Raw genomic sequence first — 19,216 nt, 5'->3', positions numbered from 1 at the left:
GGAATATTCACGATTCACCAAAACATTTTGGCCTTTTAAGCAAAATGATATAACAGTAATTGCAATTCAAGCGTAACATAAAAGCTTAGTGGCATCAGACAAAATCTTAAAGTCAAAAAGGTATAAATTACACTGTTACCTTTTGTCTTTTTCCTATTTCAGGTTCTGGAGAAGCCTCATATAACAGAAATGGATTTACCTGTGCATATGAAAATCACCTGAAGCACAGACTGTTAACATCAGCTTTTAAGGTGGCCAGAACAAAGAGTTATGAACCTAGTCCAGTTGCAAACTACACCATGTCACTTATGGCATCCAGTACTCTGGGTCCTCAGCTTTCATTCTCTGGTGATATTGTTTCTGAAAAGACAAATAACGTGAATATCAATAACGTCAAGATGGAAGGGCAGCTGGAAGTGGGTTCTGTCTTTGCAAGAAGCATTTACACTCTGTCAAGCTCATACAATGAAAAGAGACGGGTTTTAGAAGGCAAATCAAATCTGAAGTTGGATTCTTCTTACCTTCAGGCTACCAATCAGATATCCGGCAGATACAATGATGATTTATTTTCCATTACTTCAGTTTCTGATGTACAAAGTGGACTGTTAAAGAACACAGCCTCACTGAAGTATGAAAACAGCCAGCTGAAAATGACATCTGAAACAAATGGGAGGTATCGACATGTTGCAGGTGTCAATAAACTTGAATTAATTTTGTCAAAGAAGATGGCAGCACTTCGATCTGAGTACCAAGCCACTTACAGGCAAACCCAGTACTATGCCTTGTTTGCAGGTTCTCTCAATTCCCAGGATCTTGTTTTCAACACTGATATCTCTATGACCGATCAAAAGAATCGAGCTGCACATAAGTCATCCCTCAATGTAAATCAGTACGGTCTAGCCAGCAGCGCAACCACAAATGTGCAGTTTAGTCCGTTGACAATGCAGAGTGAAATGAATGCCAAACTTGATACTGCTGGAGGGTCCATGTCACTCTCCTCTTCTGGGCGCTATGGTAAAAACAATGCAAAATTCAACCTCGGTGGAAGAGTGAGCCTAGCGGAAATAACGCTGGGAAGTGAATATCAGAGTACCATTCTGGGTATGGACAACAAACACATTTTAAACTTCAGAGTTAACAGAGAAGGACTCAAGTTTTCAAATAATTTGCAAGGATCATTCAAAGAGATTAAGCTGGAGTACACAAATGACTTGAATATTCCTGGCTTATCCTTAACATTTGCTTCGAAGTTAGACAACAGCTTCAGCTTTGACAAATTCCACAAGCATGTTTTTGACCTACAACTGCAGCCTACCTCACTTACAGCTAAACTGAGCAATAATATTAAATACACTAAAGTAGAAGTTTCCAACAAAGCAGAACTCCTTCTCGAGCCTCTGAAGCTGAACTTGGGTGGCAATGTCAGGGGAGCCTATGGAGCAGATGAAATAAGGCATACCTACACCATTGCGTACGCTGAGCTAGCTGCAAACTTCAAAACAGATACAGTCGCAAATGTTCAAGGCGCAGCAGTGAGTCACAGAGTTAATCTGAATGTGGCGGGACTTGCTTCCTCAGTTACAATGAACACAAACTGTGACTCCAAATCTCTCCGTTTCAGCAATGCCGTGCGTTCCACTATGGCCCCATTTTCTATCACTGCTGACATACATACCAACGGTAACGGAAAGCTGATTGCCATGGGTGAACACACAGGGGACCTTTACAGCAAATTCCTGTTTAAAGCAGAGCCTCTTGCTTTCACTTTCTCCCATGATTACAGAGGATCTACCAGCCATAGCTTGAAGTCTAGAGGAAGATACACTACCCTGCTTGATAACAAAGTTCATGTGCTTTTTACTCCATCAGAGCAGTCAAGTGCTTGGAAATTGAAAAGTCAGCTAAACAATAATGTGTATTCACAAGATCTCAGTGCTTCCAATGATGCAGAAAAGACCGGCGTGGAACTTAGTGGGAGAGCTTTAGCAGATCTCTCTGTGATGGATACATCAGTCATACTACCATTCACATCTCAAGAAGTTAATTTAATTGATGTATTGGGCCTCAGGGGTAGTGTGTCAGAGCTTCAAGAATTCAGCATCTCTGGCTTTGTGAAGTATGATAAAAATAAAGATATGCATGTTATTAACCTGCCATTCTTGGAACATCTGCCAGTTTACTTTGAACGAATCAGAGGCACCATTCTATCCACACTGCAGGCCATACAAAGTTACCTGAAGAACATTAACATAGAGCAGCATATGAGGAAATACAAGGCAACTTTGGATAAACTCCCACAGCACATTAATGATTACATGGACAAATTAGATATGAAAGGCAGAGTAAGCAGCATGAAAAATAATTTAGTTGCTTTCACAAAGGACTACAGAATAACATCTGATGATCTGCAGATAATGCTGGAAAAAGCCATGGACAATCTTCAAGAAATACTGTCTCAGCTGCAGGTCTATCTGATACAAATAGAGCAATATATCAAAGATCATTATGAGCAGTATGACATTAAAGCGCTTATTGCACAGATTCTTGACCAAATAGTTGAAACAATGACAGCTCTAGATAACAAATATAATATAAGAATGACTGTAGTTGACACTATTCAAAAATTGCAATTTTTTTTTCGCCAGTATTATCCTAGCAAAATTGGAAGTAGTACTTTGGCTTGGATGAAAAATGTAGATGATGAGTACAAAATTACCACTAAAATACAGGAAAAACTAGAACAACTCAAGATTCAGATTCAGAATATTGATGTCAGACGCATTGCAGAAAATTTGAAACAACAGATTAAAATGTTTGATGCTAAAGAAGTTTTGGAAAAATTAAAGCTTTCATTACCAATTGAAAAAATTAATGAAGTTCTTGAACAAATCAAAGACTTTATTCTAAATTGGATGGAGGAATACGAAGTATCTGAGAAGATCAGCGCTTTCAGAGGTCATGTGCACAAACTGATTGTAAAATATGAAATTGATAAGCAGGTGTATTTTTTAATGGACAGAATGATAGAACTGCTTAACCAGTACAGAATAAAAGAAACTGTCCAGAAACTGACCATTTACCTGAAAAATATCGATGTGAAGTCATGCTTTGATAAAGTTGTTGCTTTTATTGATGATGCTGTCAAGAAAGTGCAAACCTTTGATTATGAAATGATGATAAAGGAAGTCAACAAATTCCTTGACATGCTTATTAAAAAGCTCAAGTCTTTTGACTATAACCAGTTTGTTGATGACACAAACAACAAAATCCGAGAAGTGACACAGAAAATAAATGAGGAACTCAGAAATCTAGAACTTCCACAGAAAGCAGAAGCACTGAAACAGTATATGAGAGATTTTAGAGCTGTGATTTCAAAATACATGGAACAACTAAGGGACACGAAGCTCGCTGCAATAATTAACTGGTTCAAGGAGCTCATAAACTCAACAACATTTGCTAATCTGAAAGCCAAGGTAAATGAACATCTGGAAGACCTGCGAGAGAGGATTTCTGAAATGGATATTTCCCAGGAATTCCAGTGGTTTCTTCAGAAGATAAGCCAACTCTATAATTCTGTTGTCATGTACATTTCTGACCAGTGGAACATAGCTTTTAAGAAAATTGTTGCTTTGGCTGAAAAGTACGATCTAAAAAACTGGGCTGAAAATTTAAACCAGTTTGTTGAAACAGGATTTAAAGTCCCTGAAATCAGAACTGTTATAGTCACTATACCTGCCTTTGAGGTTAGTCTCCGAAGTCTTCGGGAAGCGACATTTCGAACACCGGACTTCATTGTTCCACTGACTGATCTGCATATCCCCTCCTATGAGATAAATATTAGGAGACTAAAGGACATGAAAATCCCAATGAAATTTACTACCCCAGGGTTTAGAGTTCTAAATACCTTTGAAGTTCCTTCCTATACAATTGACTTGAATGAGATTAAACTTCAGATTGTGAAAACAATCGACAAACTCATGTCTGGTGAATTTCAGTTGCCAGCAATTGATTTGTATTTTAATGATCTGAAGATGAGAGATATGCCTTTTTCTGACATTTCTTTCCCAGAGATACAAATGCCTCAGTTTCAAATACCAGAATTATTGCTTCCAAAGCTAAATCTAAATGAGCTCCAGATTCCTAACATGAAGATACCAGAGTTTCAGCTTCCACATATCCCACATACTGTGACTGTCCCTACATTTGGCAAATTGTCTGGTGCTTTCAGAGTCACTTCTCCATTCTTTACACTGTCTACACAAGCTGAGGTTCATAATACTACATCATCTGCAAACAGTCCAGAATTTGTGACCTCCCTTTCAGCTCAAACAACCTCTGCGTTAGATTTCCTGGTTTTTAGTGTTGTTGCAGATTCTCGTCTCTTGGCCCCTGAGATGAAGCAGCTGAATCTTAAAAATTCCATGAAGGTCAACCACAGGTTCCTCAAAGTTGATCACACCAATGAAGTGGTATTTTTAGGGACTTCAGTAGAAGGTGAAGCTGAAACTAGAGCAAACTTATATACAATGAAAAATTCAATAGAACTACAGAACAATTTAATGGTCAAGCTGCAAAGAAAAATTTGGATGCAGAGTGGAACGGCATATTCCCACAGACTGAATATTCCACAAGCTGATTTCTCCAGCCAAGCTGATCTAATCAATAATATGACAACAGAGGTAGAAGCAGGACACATATCATTTACCTCCACTGGTAAAGGAAACTGGAAATGGGCTTCTCCTAATTTCTCCGATGAAGGCACTCATGATTCACATGCCACTTTCAGGGTTGAGGGCCCAATTATTACGTTCTCTGCCAACAACAGAATAAACGACAAGTACCTGAAAGTCAACCAAGCCATGAGATATGAATGTGGTTTCCTAAATTATGCAACACTTCAGATTCAGTCTGAAATTGAGTCGCAACGCGTGGGACGTAGTGTACTGAATGTAAAAGGCACAGGACAGCTCGGAGGAATGAAAGTAGAATTAACAGGCTCTCACAATGCTCGTCTTAATGGAAGGATTACTGGAACTGTAAATAATGAGGTTTCCTTCTTGGCACAGCCTTTTGAAATTCGTCTATTAACAAACAATGATGGAAATGTGAAAATCAGCTTCCCCATGAAACTGACTGGCAAAATTGACTTCCTGAATAACTATGGTTTTGCACTCAGTTCCTCTGTTCAGCAGGTCAGCTGGCAAGCTACCGGCAGGTTCAATCAGTACAGATATTCCCATAATATGTCTGCTGGCAACAACGATGACAGAATTGAAGCTCATGTTGAAATGAATGGAGATGCCAACCTGGACTTCCTAAATATACCTTTAAGCATTCCTCAGCTTCAGGTTCCCTACACTGGAATCAAAACTCCTCAGCTAAAAGATTATTCACTGTGGGAACAGGTAGGCCTGAAGGATTTATTGAAGACCACAAGACAAGCCTTTAATTTAAATTTGAATGCTCAGTATGACAAAAACAAAGACATGCATGTAATCCCACTTCCTTTAGCAACAGTGCATGAAGTACTTAATAAATACATCATTTCCTTCAACAAGCATTTTGAGAGAGGAAGAAACACCGCTTTAGATTTTCTCACAAAGTCATACAATGAAGCCAAAACAAAATTTGACAAATACAAAATACAGACATCACTGAACAAACTACCAAGGACCTTCAGGATTCCAGGATACACCATTCCACTTGTGAATATTGAGGTTTCTCCTTTTACTGCTGAGATGCCAGCCTTTGGTTACATGCTCCCAAAAGAAATAAGCACAACAGGATTCACAATCCCATTTATTGGCTTTTCAGTACCGTCTTACACACTCGTCTTACCTTCTCTGGAGCTTCCAGTCCTTCATGTCCCACAGGATCTACGCACTCTAAAGCTTCCTAGATTCAGAATCAACAGCCCATCAAACCACATCTTAATTCCTGCCATGGGTAACATTACTTACGACTTCTCATTTAAATCCAGTGTGATCACTTTAGCTGCAAGTGCTGGGCTGTTCAATCAGTCAGATATTGCTGGGCAGCTCAGTGTCTCATCCTCTTCTGTCATTGATGCACTGCAATTTAAGCTGGATGGTTCAACAAGTTTGACAAGAAAAAGGGGGCTGAAGCTGGCCACAGCATTGTCCCTTACTAATAACAAATTTCTAGGAGGAAATCATGACAGCGCTATTAGTCTCACAAAAAGGAACTTGGAAGCTTCAGTGGCAACAAATGCAGAAATCAACACACCAGTTTTAAAAATGAATTTCAGCCAAGAACTTTCTGGAAATACTAAGTCTAAACCCACAATTTCCTCAATGCTAAAATTAACGTATGATTTTAATACTCCTAAATATGGCACCAGTGCTAAGGGAGGAATTGCTCACAAACTTGCTTTAGAAAGTCTTACATCTTACATATCAGTAGAAACTTCTACAAATGGGGACATTGATGGAGTATTTTACACCGGAAATGCATTTTCTGGAAGTCTAGACCATGAGGCACACACCTATCTGAATGCTAATGGAGCTCGGTCATCTCTCAAGCTTGAGGCCCACTCCAAAGCAGATGGACTCTGGAACGGTGAAATGAAAGAAGTACTTGCAGTTGAAGCATCTACACGTCGTGTTTATGCAGTCTGGGAGCACAATGGGAAAAACTATGCACGGTATACACCTCTTTTCACAACAACAGGGGCTCAGAGATGCAAAGCAACCTTAGAGCTTGCTCCTTGGGGTATATCAGCAGATCTTCAGATTCAAGCCACTCAGCCAAATTTCTTCCTGGAAACAGCCTCAGTTAAACAAGTTGTTGTAGTGAAAATCAATACTGCAAACCAGAAAGTTGGCTGGAAGGGTGAAGGCCAAATTCAGTCAATATCTCTCAGTCATGATATGCAGTTATCAAATGAAAAATCAAAGGCAAAGTTTGATATTTCTGGGTCTCTGGAAGGACACATGGACTTCCTCCAAAACATAAAGTGTCCTATTTCTGAGAAGAGCTTATGGGATATCTTGAAGTTGGACGTCACTACCAGTGCTGACAGAAAACAGTACTTAAATGGTTCAGCATCCCTCGTGTACACAAAGAGTGATGATGGCTACTTTTTCCCCATACCTGTGAATAAGCTGACTGATGGCTTTACTTTCAGTATTCCTGAGTTACACCTGAAGATTCCAAGCCCTGTTCTCAGCACTCCAGAGTTCAGAGTTCCTTTCACCACTCTCCAGGTCCCAGCATACACCATTGACTTGCGCAACATAAAAATTCCACAGACACTAAACACAATGCCATTTGATGTTAATTTACCCACACTGCCAAAACTAAGATTCCCCAAAGTGGATGTAGGAGCCAACTATATTACATTAGAAGAATATAAAATACCGTATTTTGAGGTGACAATACCTGAATACCAAATAACCATGTCTCAATTCACTCTTCCAAAGAGTATTTCTCTTGGCAGTTACCATGTAGATCTAGATGAAGTAGCCAATAAGATTGCAGATTTTGATCTGCCTACAATTACAATTCCTGAGCAGAAAATTGAGATCCCCCCTCTCAAAATATCCTTGCCTGCTGGAATTTACATCCCATCATTTGGTGCCTTGACCGGATCTTTCAAAGTTGCTTCCCCTTTGTACAATGTCACCTGGAGAACAGACTTAACAAACAAAAAGGACTCTTTCGAACAGTCCATTGACTCTACCTGCAGCTCAACATTGCAGTTCCTGGAATATGACTTGAATGGTAAGACACTGAAATTCTATACGCTACAATGTGGGGGGGAAATACTGTATACTGGGTTATTACAGATTTTTTTTTTCCAGGACTTTGTATATGAAGGTGTTGCTGTCTAGTTAGCATTGACATTAGATTATACTTCTTTTATCAACAGCAGCATTTTTTAATAAATTAGTATCAGAGTCTCTGTCAGTCACCCTGAAGGCTAATGACTAGATATAAGATAACTAATGGCATAGCGTGAAAAAAAATGGAAAAGATCTCTTTTCTGTGTAGCAGTTTCTTACTTTACATTGTGAACAACATAACATTCCTCCATTATTTATGATAATACATGTAAAGGAGAGAAGGCAGGTGACTTTTTTATCTGATTCAGTTCAGATGAAGGAATACCTATCTTTTTCCTCAGGAACTAAGCATATTTGATTTCAAAAATTATTTCAACTCGGAAAAGTCTGGAGTCCCATATATCACTGAATTCTATACTTTACAATAGTACTAAAAATATGCACCAGAATAGAATTCTAAACTCTCAAGAAATTAGAATCACCATTTATGATCTGCATGAATACAAAATGTTATATCCATGTTGTTCTAAATATAGAGAAACATTGAATTTTAAAATACTCCAGTTGAACAAATATTTTCATATCTTTTTATTTGGGGAATTATGGGCAGTCAGTTTCTCGATACATAATTTTACATATTACTGAAACACCCCACAATTGGCCATCTAACATACAAATGGACATGTATTTTGTGTTGTTTGTTGGTAAGTTCTGGAAATACACACATTTGAAATCTTTTTCACAGTGGTTTCGAACTACAAATATGAAGAAGGCATCTTTGTTATGAAGACAACTGGCAGCTTTTCACATCGTGACATGAGCGCAAACTACAAGGAAGATCTTACTGTTTCAGGAATTAGGTAAAGACTTGTTCTAATGATATAATTTATAATAGACAACATTGCCAACGATGTATTGTTGCTTTGATCTCTATTGCCCCAGAGTGCTTTGCTGTAATTAATATGAACCAATGTAGCTACCCCGTCATTATCGGCTGTGCCTTTTTCCCTCTCAAGGTAGCAGGAAAGCTGTTCCCTCTCAGCATTTCTAGAATAGCTTTCTCAGCAGCCCCATTTCAAAAAACTGCTGAGATATAAACACAGTATTTTATAATCAGAGCAATTCTAGGTCTGACCATCAGCATAGGTTGTGTTTTTTTGACTGGATCCCTCTGTCACCACAAGCCATTAAAGAGTAATTTTTCTTCACAGCTACCGGTACTAGGGATTACAGAGCTGGCCTTCTAACTGCCTGTTATGATCTGCAAGTGTTGTGTTGATATATCCAAGGGACAGAGCCTGTGAAAGCAAGTACAAATGCAGATAAACAATGCTGCCTATACTTGTGCTGGCGGAAGAAATTGCAGTCACCTTGTAGAAGTCTGTAGAAAGCTGACAGTGGTACAGCTACAGATTTTGTTTTGCTGCCCTAATTTAATGAACATTCTCAACGGAACTCAATATAGTTTTATCTAAAACAGGAAAATTGGAGTGATGTGAAGTTTTGAATGTGTTAGGCTAAATCCTAAGAAACGTGGATAGTAAAACCCTACATTTTTTTTTGATGACAAAGGCATTGTTTACATACATATATATATATGTATAAAATAATAGGTGGTATTGTATTTAGACATACAGCATTGGTCTCGTGCTTTGCGCATTCCTTCATAGCTGTGTATTCACTGTTGTAGAGTCATGGACAACACTGCATCACTAGACATCATCAGCCCAACTTTTACAGACGTTCATATGCGTTATCAAGAGACTGACAGGAGCTTGTCCGGCTCAGTATCTTCACCCTCTGCTGGGACCTTGGGCTACGTCATTGAAATGGACACTGACGTTCTCACGGCGAAAGTTTACTACCGAACTCGGGTAAGTTTGATATGAACAATAAAAAGCAAAAAATGTTAGGCCATCAGAGGAGAAGTTCCCTTTTAAAGTTTGTGTATGTTTATGTAAAGACACAAATTAACCACTCTTTGTCCTAAGAAAAGTATATTATCAGTAATTAAAGTTTTTGTTTCCTACGCTGGCCTTTCCAATACTAAAAGTAGCATCTGTGTGAAGAGGCTGTTTCAACTCCTCCATGCAGTTAATTTTGCCCTCTCCTATGGTCAGGAAGACACACACCCTGAAAATGAAGAAAGTACAAATCCAGTTTTAGATAAGCCACCCATCAGGTTTAACATATACCCATCAGGCTACTTGTAATTATTACAAAAGTGGCCATTATAGGAACCAGGGCACTGGAAGAGGTCAGACCATCTTTTTAATCCATTAATATGTCACAATATGTTATGAGAATTAAAAACCTTACTAGATTTGCTAACAAAACATGGTATTATTATTGGCATACTACAACAATTTCAAACTTAATATCTTACCTTCCAGAATGAAATACTAATTTAGGAATCACAAGCAACACATAATTCACTAACTTGACAATAATTTACTACTGAAAACTAGAAAATTTGTTTATGTAAATAGATGCTCATTCAAGGGCTTTTAATTACTCTGAGTAACTCTGTAAATTGTCTTTTTGATTTAAATGATTACAAAATGAAATCCTCTAATATTTTCATATGAAGAAAATGCCTTTTGAATTCACTTTAAATGATTTCAAGAATGAGTAGAAGGTCCGTTTTCTCAAGTAATTTGCGTGCCTTATGAGACATGATAGGTACTTGATACAAAGGAAGGAAAAATCTTATTTGCAGTCAAATTTTTAAAAAGACCAGACTAAGCTATGTGCTGGTCCTACTGTTTGAAGAGACACAAAGTAGCTTGATACAATATAATTTCTTCCAAAATAACTTTTCAGTATGAGAGCAAACATACAGTAGACAAAAAAATGTAGTTTATTTGTCCTACTGTATAATAAAATTAAAGATGCAAAGATGAGAATGTTGAAGTACACTCATAAATAATACCTGATTTGTTTTATATACAAGCTACCTTTTTCTTATCCTGTTCTATATTTCAGTCTGCTCCTCAGAAGGACATTGAAATACTAAAAAGTGAGATATCCCTCAAGAAACCTGACCTGATTCAAATGAAATTAAACTGGAAAGAGGATGCTGCCAAAGACTTGCTGTTGGGTCTAAAGGAAAAAGTACCTAAAATGACAAATGCAGCCTATAGGTACGTTAATCGGTATCATAAGGAGCATATGGGACTGGAAATTAGTGCTGCTGCCTTAAAGATGAAGAATATCATGCAGTATAATGCTGACAAAGCATACACATTAGCTGTAAAACAAATAGATCAAATAGATGCTCAGCTTCGCACAGCTGCCAATGAAGCCTCTGGCAAATATCAGGAGATGAAGGTCAAAGCTAAACAGCTATATCAAGAAGCAGCGGATCAAGCTGAACAATTTGACTATCAAAGAATAAAAGCAAAGCTTTTGGATGCTACAATTGACATAATAGAAGAGTATCACAAGAGAATAAAGCACCTAATTGACTCAGCCATTGAATTCCTGAAGACCACAAAATTCCAGGTGCCTGGGCTGTCCGAAAAGTACACTGGTGAAGAAATATACCTTAAGACTACAGAGAAGGTAGCAAAATATGCTGATTTATGCCTTTCAAAACTTCAGGAGTACTTTGATGCCTTGATTGCAGCTATCAATGAGCTGGAAGTCAGAGTTCCGGCTTCTGAAACAATTCTTAGAGGTCGTAATGTACTTGATCAAATTAGAGAAATGCTGAAACATTTGCAGGAAAAAATCAGGCAGACATTTGCTACTCTCCAGGAAGCCGACTTCACAGGAAGGCTGAAGCAACTGAAACAAGTAGTGCAACAAGTTTTTCAGAAGGTAGAAGAAATGGTTAGAAGCTTGCAATCCAAAAATTTTGAGGACATCAAAGTCCAAGCGCAGCAGCTGTACAAAGATGCAATGGCTTCAGACTATGCACAGAAACTGAGATCCTTGGCAGAAGATGTTAAAAAATATGTTTCTCACTTTAAAAATCTTAGCCAGAAGACGTTCCAGGACATTTCAGAAAAGCTGCAGCAGCTTCTCCTCTATGTAAAGGCATTGCGGGAGGAGTATTTTGATCCGACTACACTTGGATGGTCAGTGAAATACTATGAGGTGGAAGACAAGGTACTACAATGGCTGAAGAATCTAATAGATACACTAGTGGTTTGGCAGAAGAATTATGTTGGAAATCTTGCTGAATCAGTTACACGCCTGACGGACCAAGTAAGAGAATTGGTGGAAAACTACAGCCAGGAATATTATGACCTTATAACTGATGTTGAAGGAAAAGGAAAACAGAAGGTGATGGAGCTCTCATCTGCTGCTCAGGAAAAAATCCGATATTGGTCTGCAGCTGCTAAGAGGAAAATCGATGAACATAACAAGCAAGTCAAAGAAAAACTCCAGGAGATCTATGGGCAGCTTAGTCATTCCCAAGAAAAGCTAATCAGCGAGGCCAAAAGGTTAATTGATCTAACTATAGAAAATTACTCTGCATTCCTGCAGTATATCTCAGAGCTTCTTCGTTGGTTTGAGCAAATAGCAGCTGAGAGCATAAAGCCGTATATCGCTGTTCGTCAAGGAGAGCTTAGAATAGACGTGCCCAAGCCATTTGACTGGCAGTCCATTTACCAAATGCCCCAAAAAAGCAAAGAGGCACTCAGAAACAAAGTGGAACTAACACGCACACTGATTCAGCAAGGCATTGAGCAAGGCTCCAGGAAATGGGAAGAAATGCAAAGATTCATTGATGAACAGCTTGCCACCGAGCAACTGAGTCTTCAGCAGATAATGGAAAATATACAGCAGCGCATGAAGAGCTGAGTGGACACACAGAAGAGGAGAAGTAAAAAGTTTGTACCACAATGTATTTAAAAATAACAGCAATCAGCATACTGGAGCTTCAGGTAGATACTGTTTGAATTTGAATTTGTAAATGAAAACTGAATAATCTACACTAGGTTATTTTAATAAGCTTAATAAGCCAATAAATGAGTTCTTTATTACATTTTTGTGTCATTCATTACAGCTGCTTTTACTTGGACCATAGGGCTTAATCCAACAATTGTCAAGGTCAACGGGAAGTCTTTGCTTTGATTTCACTGTATGTTGGATCAAGCCAATAATGTGCAATACATATTGTAAATAGTCACAAAAGCTATGGAATACATAGAATAAACAGGTTTTAAGATAAAGGTCACATTCATAAGCCAGTTGAAGAATGACTTGGAAACACATCTCTTTCCCAGCGTAGAAAAGAGCATGTACAAAAAAAAAAAAAAAGAAGAAAAAAGTAAATGAATTCTGGAAATAACATCAAAAAAAGTGAAAAAGAACATGGAAATATAAACAGAATAGAAATCTGACTCTTGGAAAACTGCAGATAATAATACCAATGTTCTGTTAAGAAAAATAAATTTATGCATGTATCAGTTTTCAGAAAACTGTGCCAAGAATTGTAGATGAGTTTTCTTTCTACTGGCTAATTTATGAATCAGAAATACAGGGTTTTCTTACCTGTTTCCCCATGATATTTCTGGTTTTTCACATCAAATTGTCTAACTTTTACTTGTTGCGAGTTTAGTTAACTGTCAAAGTTTCACTGACATCACTGAATATGATGGGAGTCAAAAAGTTTTCCCCTTTGTCCCCTAGCCTGAAACCTATTCTTCGCAATTTAAAGATGAATTTAAATAATGTTGAAGAATTCACTCACAAAATAGGGCTATTTTTGAGTGGAAAATGCGTGAACCTGTTACGGTTTGTTTTCAGCTGTTGCAATACTATATAGATAGTCCTTGAGACAGGCATGCTCAGGCTGAAATAATATTGCCTCTTTGAGAATAAACTCTTTGACAAACAACACTAGAAATTTTGTGTACATGTCTCTTTTGATACAATCAGTTCCCTCTGTAATATGGTTGTTGCTTGTTCATTAATGGGAAAACAGAGGGTCTGGTTTCATCCCATGGTATGGTTGGTTACATACACGAAGCAACGGAGCACCGATTTACAAATACCCGGATCAGTTTTGTGGCAGCAGATACGTTTTTACAGCACAGAGCAGGACCAGGCAAAGATGTTAGGTCAGATCCTGGAAACGGGAGAGCCCGTGTTGGGTTTATGCAGGAATAATGGTCCCACCTCCACAGCTGGTCCACACCAGTCTAGCCAGGTCTCAGAGCAAGTCGGGTTATATGACTTTCACATCCCTATTGCCAGATAATGTTATTACCCAAGTAAGTCTGCCAGTAATGATTTTTCTCAGATGAGCTACATTAACCCTAAGATCAGAATCTGACAAGCACAGTAGTATACACGCCCCTATCTAGCTTCGACAGAGTGGGCATCTCTTAGAAAGTAAGGTAAATCCATTTTCCCTTTAGAGCTTTCAACCATCACAAATATAGCAATAATTCTCTAAAGAGATGGCGTAGTTCCCTGTGAACTGCAAAATAAGGAGTTTTCATTCTGAATAGAACTAATCTGCGTACGTCACCCTGCCCAGAGGAACCAGAGGTATAAAAATCCCTGTTGATGTGCCCTACAATAATATCCCAGTATTACTGAGTAACCCAGTAAATAAAGATGTTGGCTGCAGAGCCCGTTTACCTTCATACACGAGGAAACTGAAGCCTATGGGTCATCTGATCTTTATTTGATGTCAGATTGCACAACCCGTTTCCCTGAATTTCACAAATGTTTAAGCACAACCAGATTTCTCAGACACTGTCTGATTCTTGCTTCCCTTCATCATGACAAATAGCCCTGTGAAACAAAGGACAATAGAAGAAATTATAAAAGTTATGGGAGAAGAGAGATTTAAAGTTTTGTTTTCTTTTGTTTTCCCCCTCATGGCTATTTATTTCTATCCATCACCCATAGTTCTTGGGACAGTTATAAATTCTAAAAAAGCATTTACTTATAAGGAATGGGTTAACTGAATAATAAATATGCCAAATAGCATAAATACTGGCTCTCTTTGGCAAGAGCGAAGCTTCCCAAGAGCAAACACAATAGTTTGCGCACTAAACTGTGGTTAGAGGTTAGAGGAGATTTCCAAGTCTCATAGCAGCGTTGCCGCCAATTGGATTAAAGCTCTCAGTACTGTATTCGATGTGACAGCCATCTTGCAGTCATCCCACAGTTGGTTTTGGGAGGGCCTGGAAGCAGAACGTTGCTCTCAAAAACGAGATCTCGCTGGAACTTAGCTGTTGTTAAATCCCCACACCGGAGAGGTCATCTCAAGCACCCCTTTGAAACTCTGGCAATGTTTTGACACAGGAAGGGATGTGTGTGTTTGCAACTGTGCATAGGTACGCCCCACAAGCACGTACAACCAGTTGTAACTTCAATTTCCCTGTCTTTTCCTGTTGTTTGTTTGTTGGTTTCTTTTTCTTTCGGGTTCAAGCAAATTTTAGCCTTATTTTCCATGTAATATGTTACGGAAATATAGACAAAACCACAGTTTTTCAAATAATGCTGCAAATCACTCTACTTATGAAACGTTTGCAATATAATCATTTGAAATATTATTAATTCTATTTTGGCTTCTTTTTCAGCCCAGTTCATACAATAAGAAATACTATATTTCATTAAATTGAATTGTGTGGCAGATAACTGGGAATCAGCAACTATCTGGGGCTCAGTGACACTGTTTCTTTTTTTTTCTTTCCTGTAGTCTTCATCATCTGAATTCTCATAAATGCCAGAGGGGCTTTTCTTTATAATTTACAGCAAGTATCAGACATAGAGCAGAACTGGTTGTAAAAGTTTAATTAAGTGAAACATTTTAACAAGAAATTCAGAGAACAATATGCCCTGCTCTAACTAAGTGATTGTAGAAATAACATTGACAAGAAACGTGTGTGTTCCTAAATGAAAACTTTTGCAGACGTAGGACAGCAAAAATGTTCCAGAATTTTAGATTATGCAACTAACTACAGCTGATCTTTTATTAAGTGATTTGAAAATACATTTGCTGCGTATACAGAGATTCTACACACGCATCCACATCTACACGCACCATACCATGCATCATCCCCCTCTGTCTCGAAATTATGCTATTGATACTTTTAGAACAACTGTCATTATGGCCTACTGATACCTTACAAAGCTTATATTGAAACATTTAGTTGTTCAGTAAGTGACACCAAATTTTGTACTACTCTTCTGCTGGCAGATTTATTGCTCAAGTGGGAAACCAGAATTTATTAAAGGCCATACGGACATACGGAATTGCTTGTATTCCATTTCTACACAGCCAAATCCTGGCCCAAATGAAATCGATGGCAAAAAGTCTATTGGCCTCAGCAGGAGTAGGCTTTGGCCAGTTAGGTGTATAACTTGAGAAGCACTTCGGGATCCTGTAGGACAAAGGCTATATTATTATCTATAAAAATTTACACAAAAATATCTTTGAAAAAACCATGCAGACAGCAAAATTAATCACTAACAAATTCAAGACAGGCCAGAATGAAGGTTGCCTATGCAACACTAACCAGAGCCTCTTTTTATATTTTTACCCAGTTTTACCTAATATCACAGAGAAAGTCTGCCAGGGCCAAGAATCCTGGATTCTGGTCCTGTGCCTTAAACATGGAAATATCCATATACCTCTCATCACCCTTTTCCTCATTTCAAGGCATTAAGGGAAACTGGGACCTCGCAGAACAAAAACGTATGTTGGAGGTTTGCAAGACCCGACTGGGCAAAGTCTTGAGCAACCCAGTCTGAGTTGAAGGTTGCCCCAGCTCTGAGCAGGAGGTTGCACTAGACACCGACCTCCCAAGGTCCCTTACAGCCTGAGTTGCTCTGATTCTCCGTGACTAAACTGATATAGCTTTAGGTTACCATCCTTAACACCGTACTTACCCTTTCGTAAGTGGTTTATGAGCAATTGGCTTCATCATCATTCTAATATATCATTCCTATCCCTGGAAGTGTTCAGTGCTAGGTTGGACGAGGCTTTGAGCAACCTGGTCTAGTTAAGATGTCCCTGCCAAGAGCAGGAGGGTTGGAACTAGATGATCTTCAAGGTCTGTTCCAACTCTAAACATTCTATCATTCTACGATTATGCAAAGACAGAGAAGTTTTATGGTACGCCTGCGTTCTGATTGCCACCATGGGCCATAGGCCCCAAAACCGAACTCAGATGCAACCACCAATTTGAATAGTTTCTGTCACTAGCCTACCACTGCTGTGGCAGCATCAAACACCACACAGGTACATACCAGTATATTTCTGATAAAACCTATATATCCACCATTAAGCAGTCCAGTTAGAGGACTGCCAGAAGGTCTGACTGCTATTGAAGTGGCATGATGAAGGCACGTTTCAATAGGGAATTTAATTATTGTGATCAAGGGAAACTAGATCACGTCCATCCATCTTTTATCTCCCGTTCAAGCAACCTGATAACCAGTCTTGGATGAACTAAGGGGAAGCAGGTGTCATAGCAAGTTTGCTAGGAGGCTTGAACTTCTGCCTTTAGATTGACAGTAAGATATTACAACAGCTCTTCCACCATGTTTCTATTCCAGCTGTCTTCTCTCCAGGAAATAGCTTCATCCTGAATCATACATAAAACATGCAAAACCCCCTAGCAAAATGCACGGTTCCCAGGGTATTACCTGCCAGCTGTCTGATATTATTCTTTGGTATAATACATAATTTCCTTTGACCCACAATGCCTGTGATATTCGCTTGTATCAACCTGGACAATCTTCTGCAGAAATCTTCCTTAATTTCTCTTTAATATTTCAGGGTTCCAGGCCCACCAGAATTTGTGAGTCCAGGGGATTTCAAACCTGTTTTAACCTATGGTGTTGGAAACCTTTCAGCTACTCTTAGAATCATAGAATCGTCTAGGTTGGAAGGGACCTTTCAGATCATCAAGTCCAACCAGCAACCCAACAGTGCCAAAACCACCACCAAACCATGTCCCTAAGCACACACCTCACTCTTTTTCTTACTGATGAGTATGTCCCTGCAGCTGGGATGTGTCAAGGCCTGCCCTTGCCCTTACCTTCCTTAAAGCACTTTTTCTCTGTGATCATGCCGTGCATTTGGATATGTAATTGTGTTCACAACCAGCCAGTCAGTCCTATTGTACTGGGTATGTACATCCATGAGTACAAGGTTGCAAAATCAAGTGGGTATAACAGTTAACAGTGTAGGACAAATTCTTCATGGCTAATGCTGTCGTTGCCCACAACCATATCTTGTACTCTTTATCTGGTCCATACTTGCTTTGCAAGCATCCTAAATTCCCCTGAAGCATTCCAGCAATTGAAATCTTCTCAGCCAGTTTTGTGTCTTTCCTCTTCTGTGTTATTCATGTCAATTTAGACAGAAATACCCCTCTGCCTTACCAAACCATGAACACTTTCCCAGCATGCAGGAACTGACCACAAAAGCATGTTATGATTCTTATAATTTATATTAATTTTGGTAGCTTTTAGGAGAATAAACAGCAACATTAGATCTTCTCAGAATGGCTGGAGAAGGGTCATCTGCTAGTCTGGGCATTGGCAGAGTGAGAGGATGGAGCACACTGAGCAGCAGTACCACCACCCACTTACGGAACTAAGTCATGCAAGATGCTTACACCACGCTTCTGTTGTGAAGAATTTGACAGGTGTTTGCTGTAAGTAGAGACCCACCACAAGTTATAACCATGTTTTGATTTCCCAGCAAATTATTTCAAGAAGACACGCTAGAAACAGTCTTGGATTTATAGATAAATCTATACTGCCTTTGGGACTCAAGGAGCAAGTTCTGTTCTCTGAACAAGTGATATGAACTAGCTCAAAAGTTATATAGCCTGTAGGAAACGGGACTTGGAACAACTCTCTATTCAGAGTCCAATTTTCCTTAAAGAGGGAAATTTTGGCTGTTTCTGACTGGAGCCAAAAGCCATATGCAGTATAGATGTCTGGGGGACCTGAGACTTAGTCTGAAGCAAGGAGTGAGCCATAGGGACAGCAGAGAGAATGTACAGAACTAAAATGCTCACTACATCCACCCTACAAATGGCATGGTTAGATACTTAGAGGAAGCCACCGGGGTGAGTAAAGATGGCCTTAATCAAGGAGATGCATGGGGAAAAGTAACAGACCTGCAACTCTTTGAGTGCTGCCTGCCACTTCTAGAATTACTCTACGGAAGTTATACTGAAAGAGGCTGGGGACTCCTGGGTTTCTGGGCAACCTGGTTGTTCTTACAGAGGTAATATTCTGCTCTGGTTTGTGCACAGCTTTGGCTAAGGATGGAAAGCAAACAGTTAGCCTCCACAACACACTTTTCCTTCCCCACACATTTCCCCTGCTAGCACTACCTCTGCCACAGTTGAGATGTATTCCAATATCGTTGCCAAGTAGAGGAAAAAAGTGAACATACACCCACTCATTATTTTGCAGTA

At 39.0% G+C, this 19,216-nt stretch overlaps 1 protein-coding gene across 1 annotated transcript in view; it reads left to right on the top strand.

Annotated features, from left to right (window-relative positions):
- APOB (apolipoprotein B) overlaps window positions 1-12,801 on the top strand; it is a 37,238-nt gene extending 24,437 nt beyond the window's left edge. The window contains exons 26-29 of the mRNA XM_074581947.1: window positions 163-7,743; window positions 8,551-8,665; window positions 9,496-9,679; window positions 10,791-12,801. Of these exons, the coding sequence (XP_074438048.1) occupies window positions 163-7,743; window positions 8,551-8,665; window positions 9,496-9,679; window positions 10,791-12,617 (9,707 nt within the window). The 3' untranslated portion in view covers window positions 12,618-12,801. The remainder of the gene's footprint in view (window positions 1-162; window positions 7,744-8,550; window positions 8,666-9,495; window positions 9,680-10,790) is intronic.
- The last annotated feature ends 6,415 nt before the right edge of the window (window positions 12,802-19,216 follow it).

The sequence above is a fragment of the Larus michahellis genome, chromosome 3, assembly GCF_964199755.1.
Source record: "Larus michahellis chromosome 3, bLarMic1.1, whole genome shotgun sequence".
Taxonomy (NCBI): domain Eukaryota; kingdom Metazoa; phylum Chordata; class Aves; order Charadriiformes; family Laridae; genus Larus; species Larus michahellis.
The sequence above is the reverse complement of the archived record's forward strand: the minus strand, read 5'-3'. Positions and strand labels throughout refer to the sequence as shown.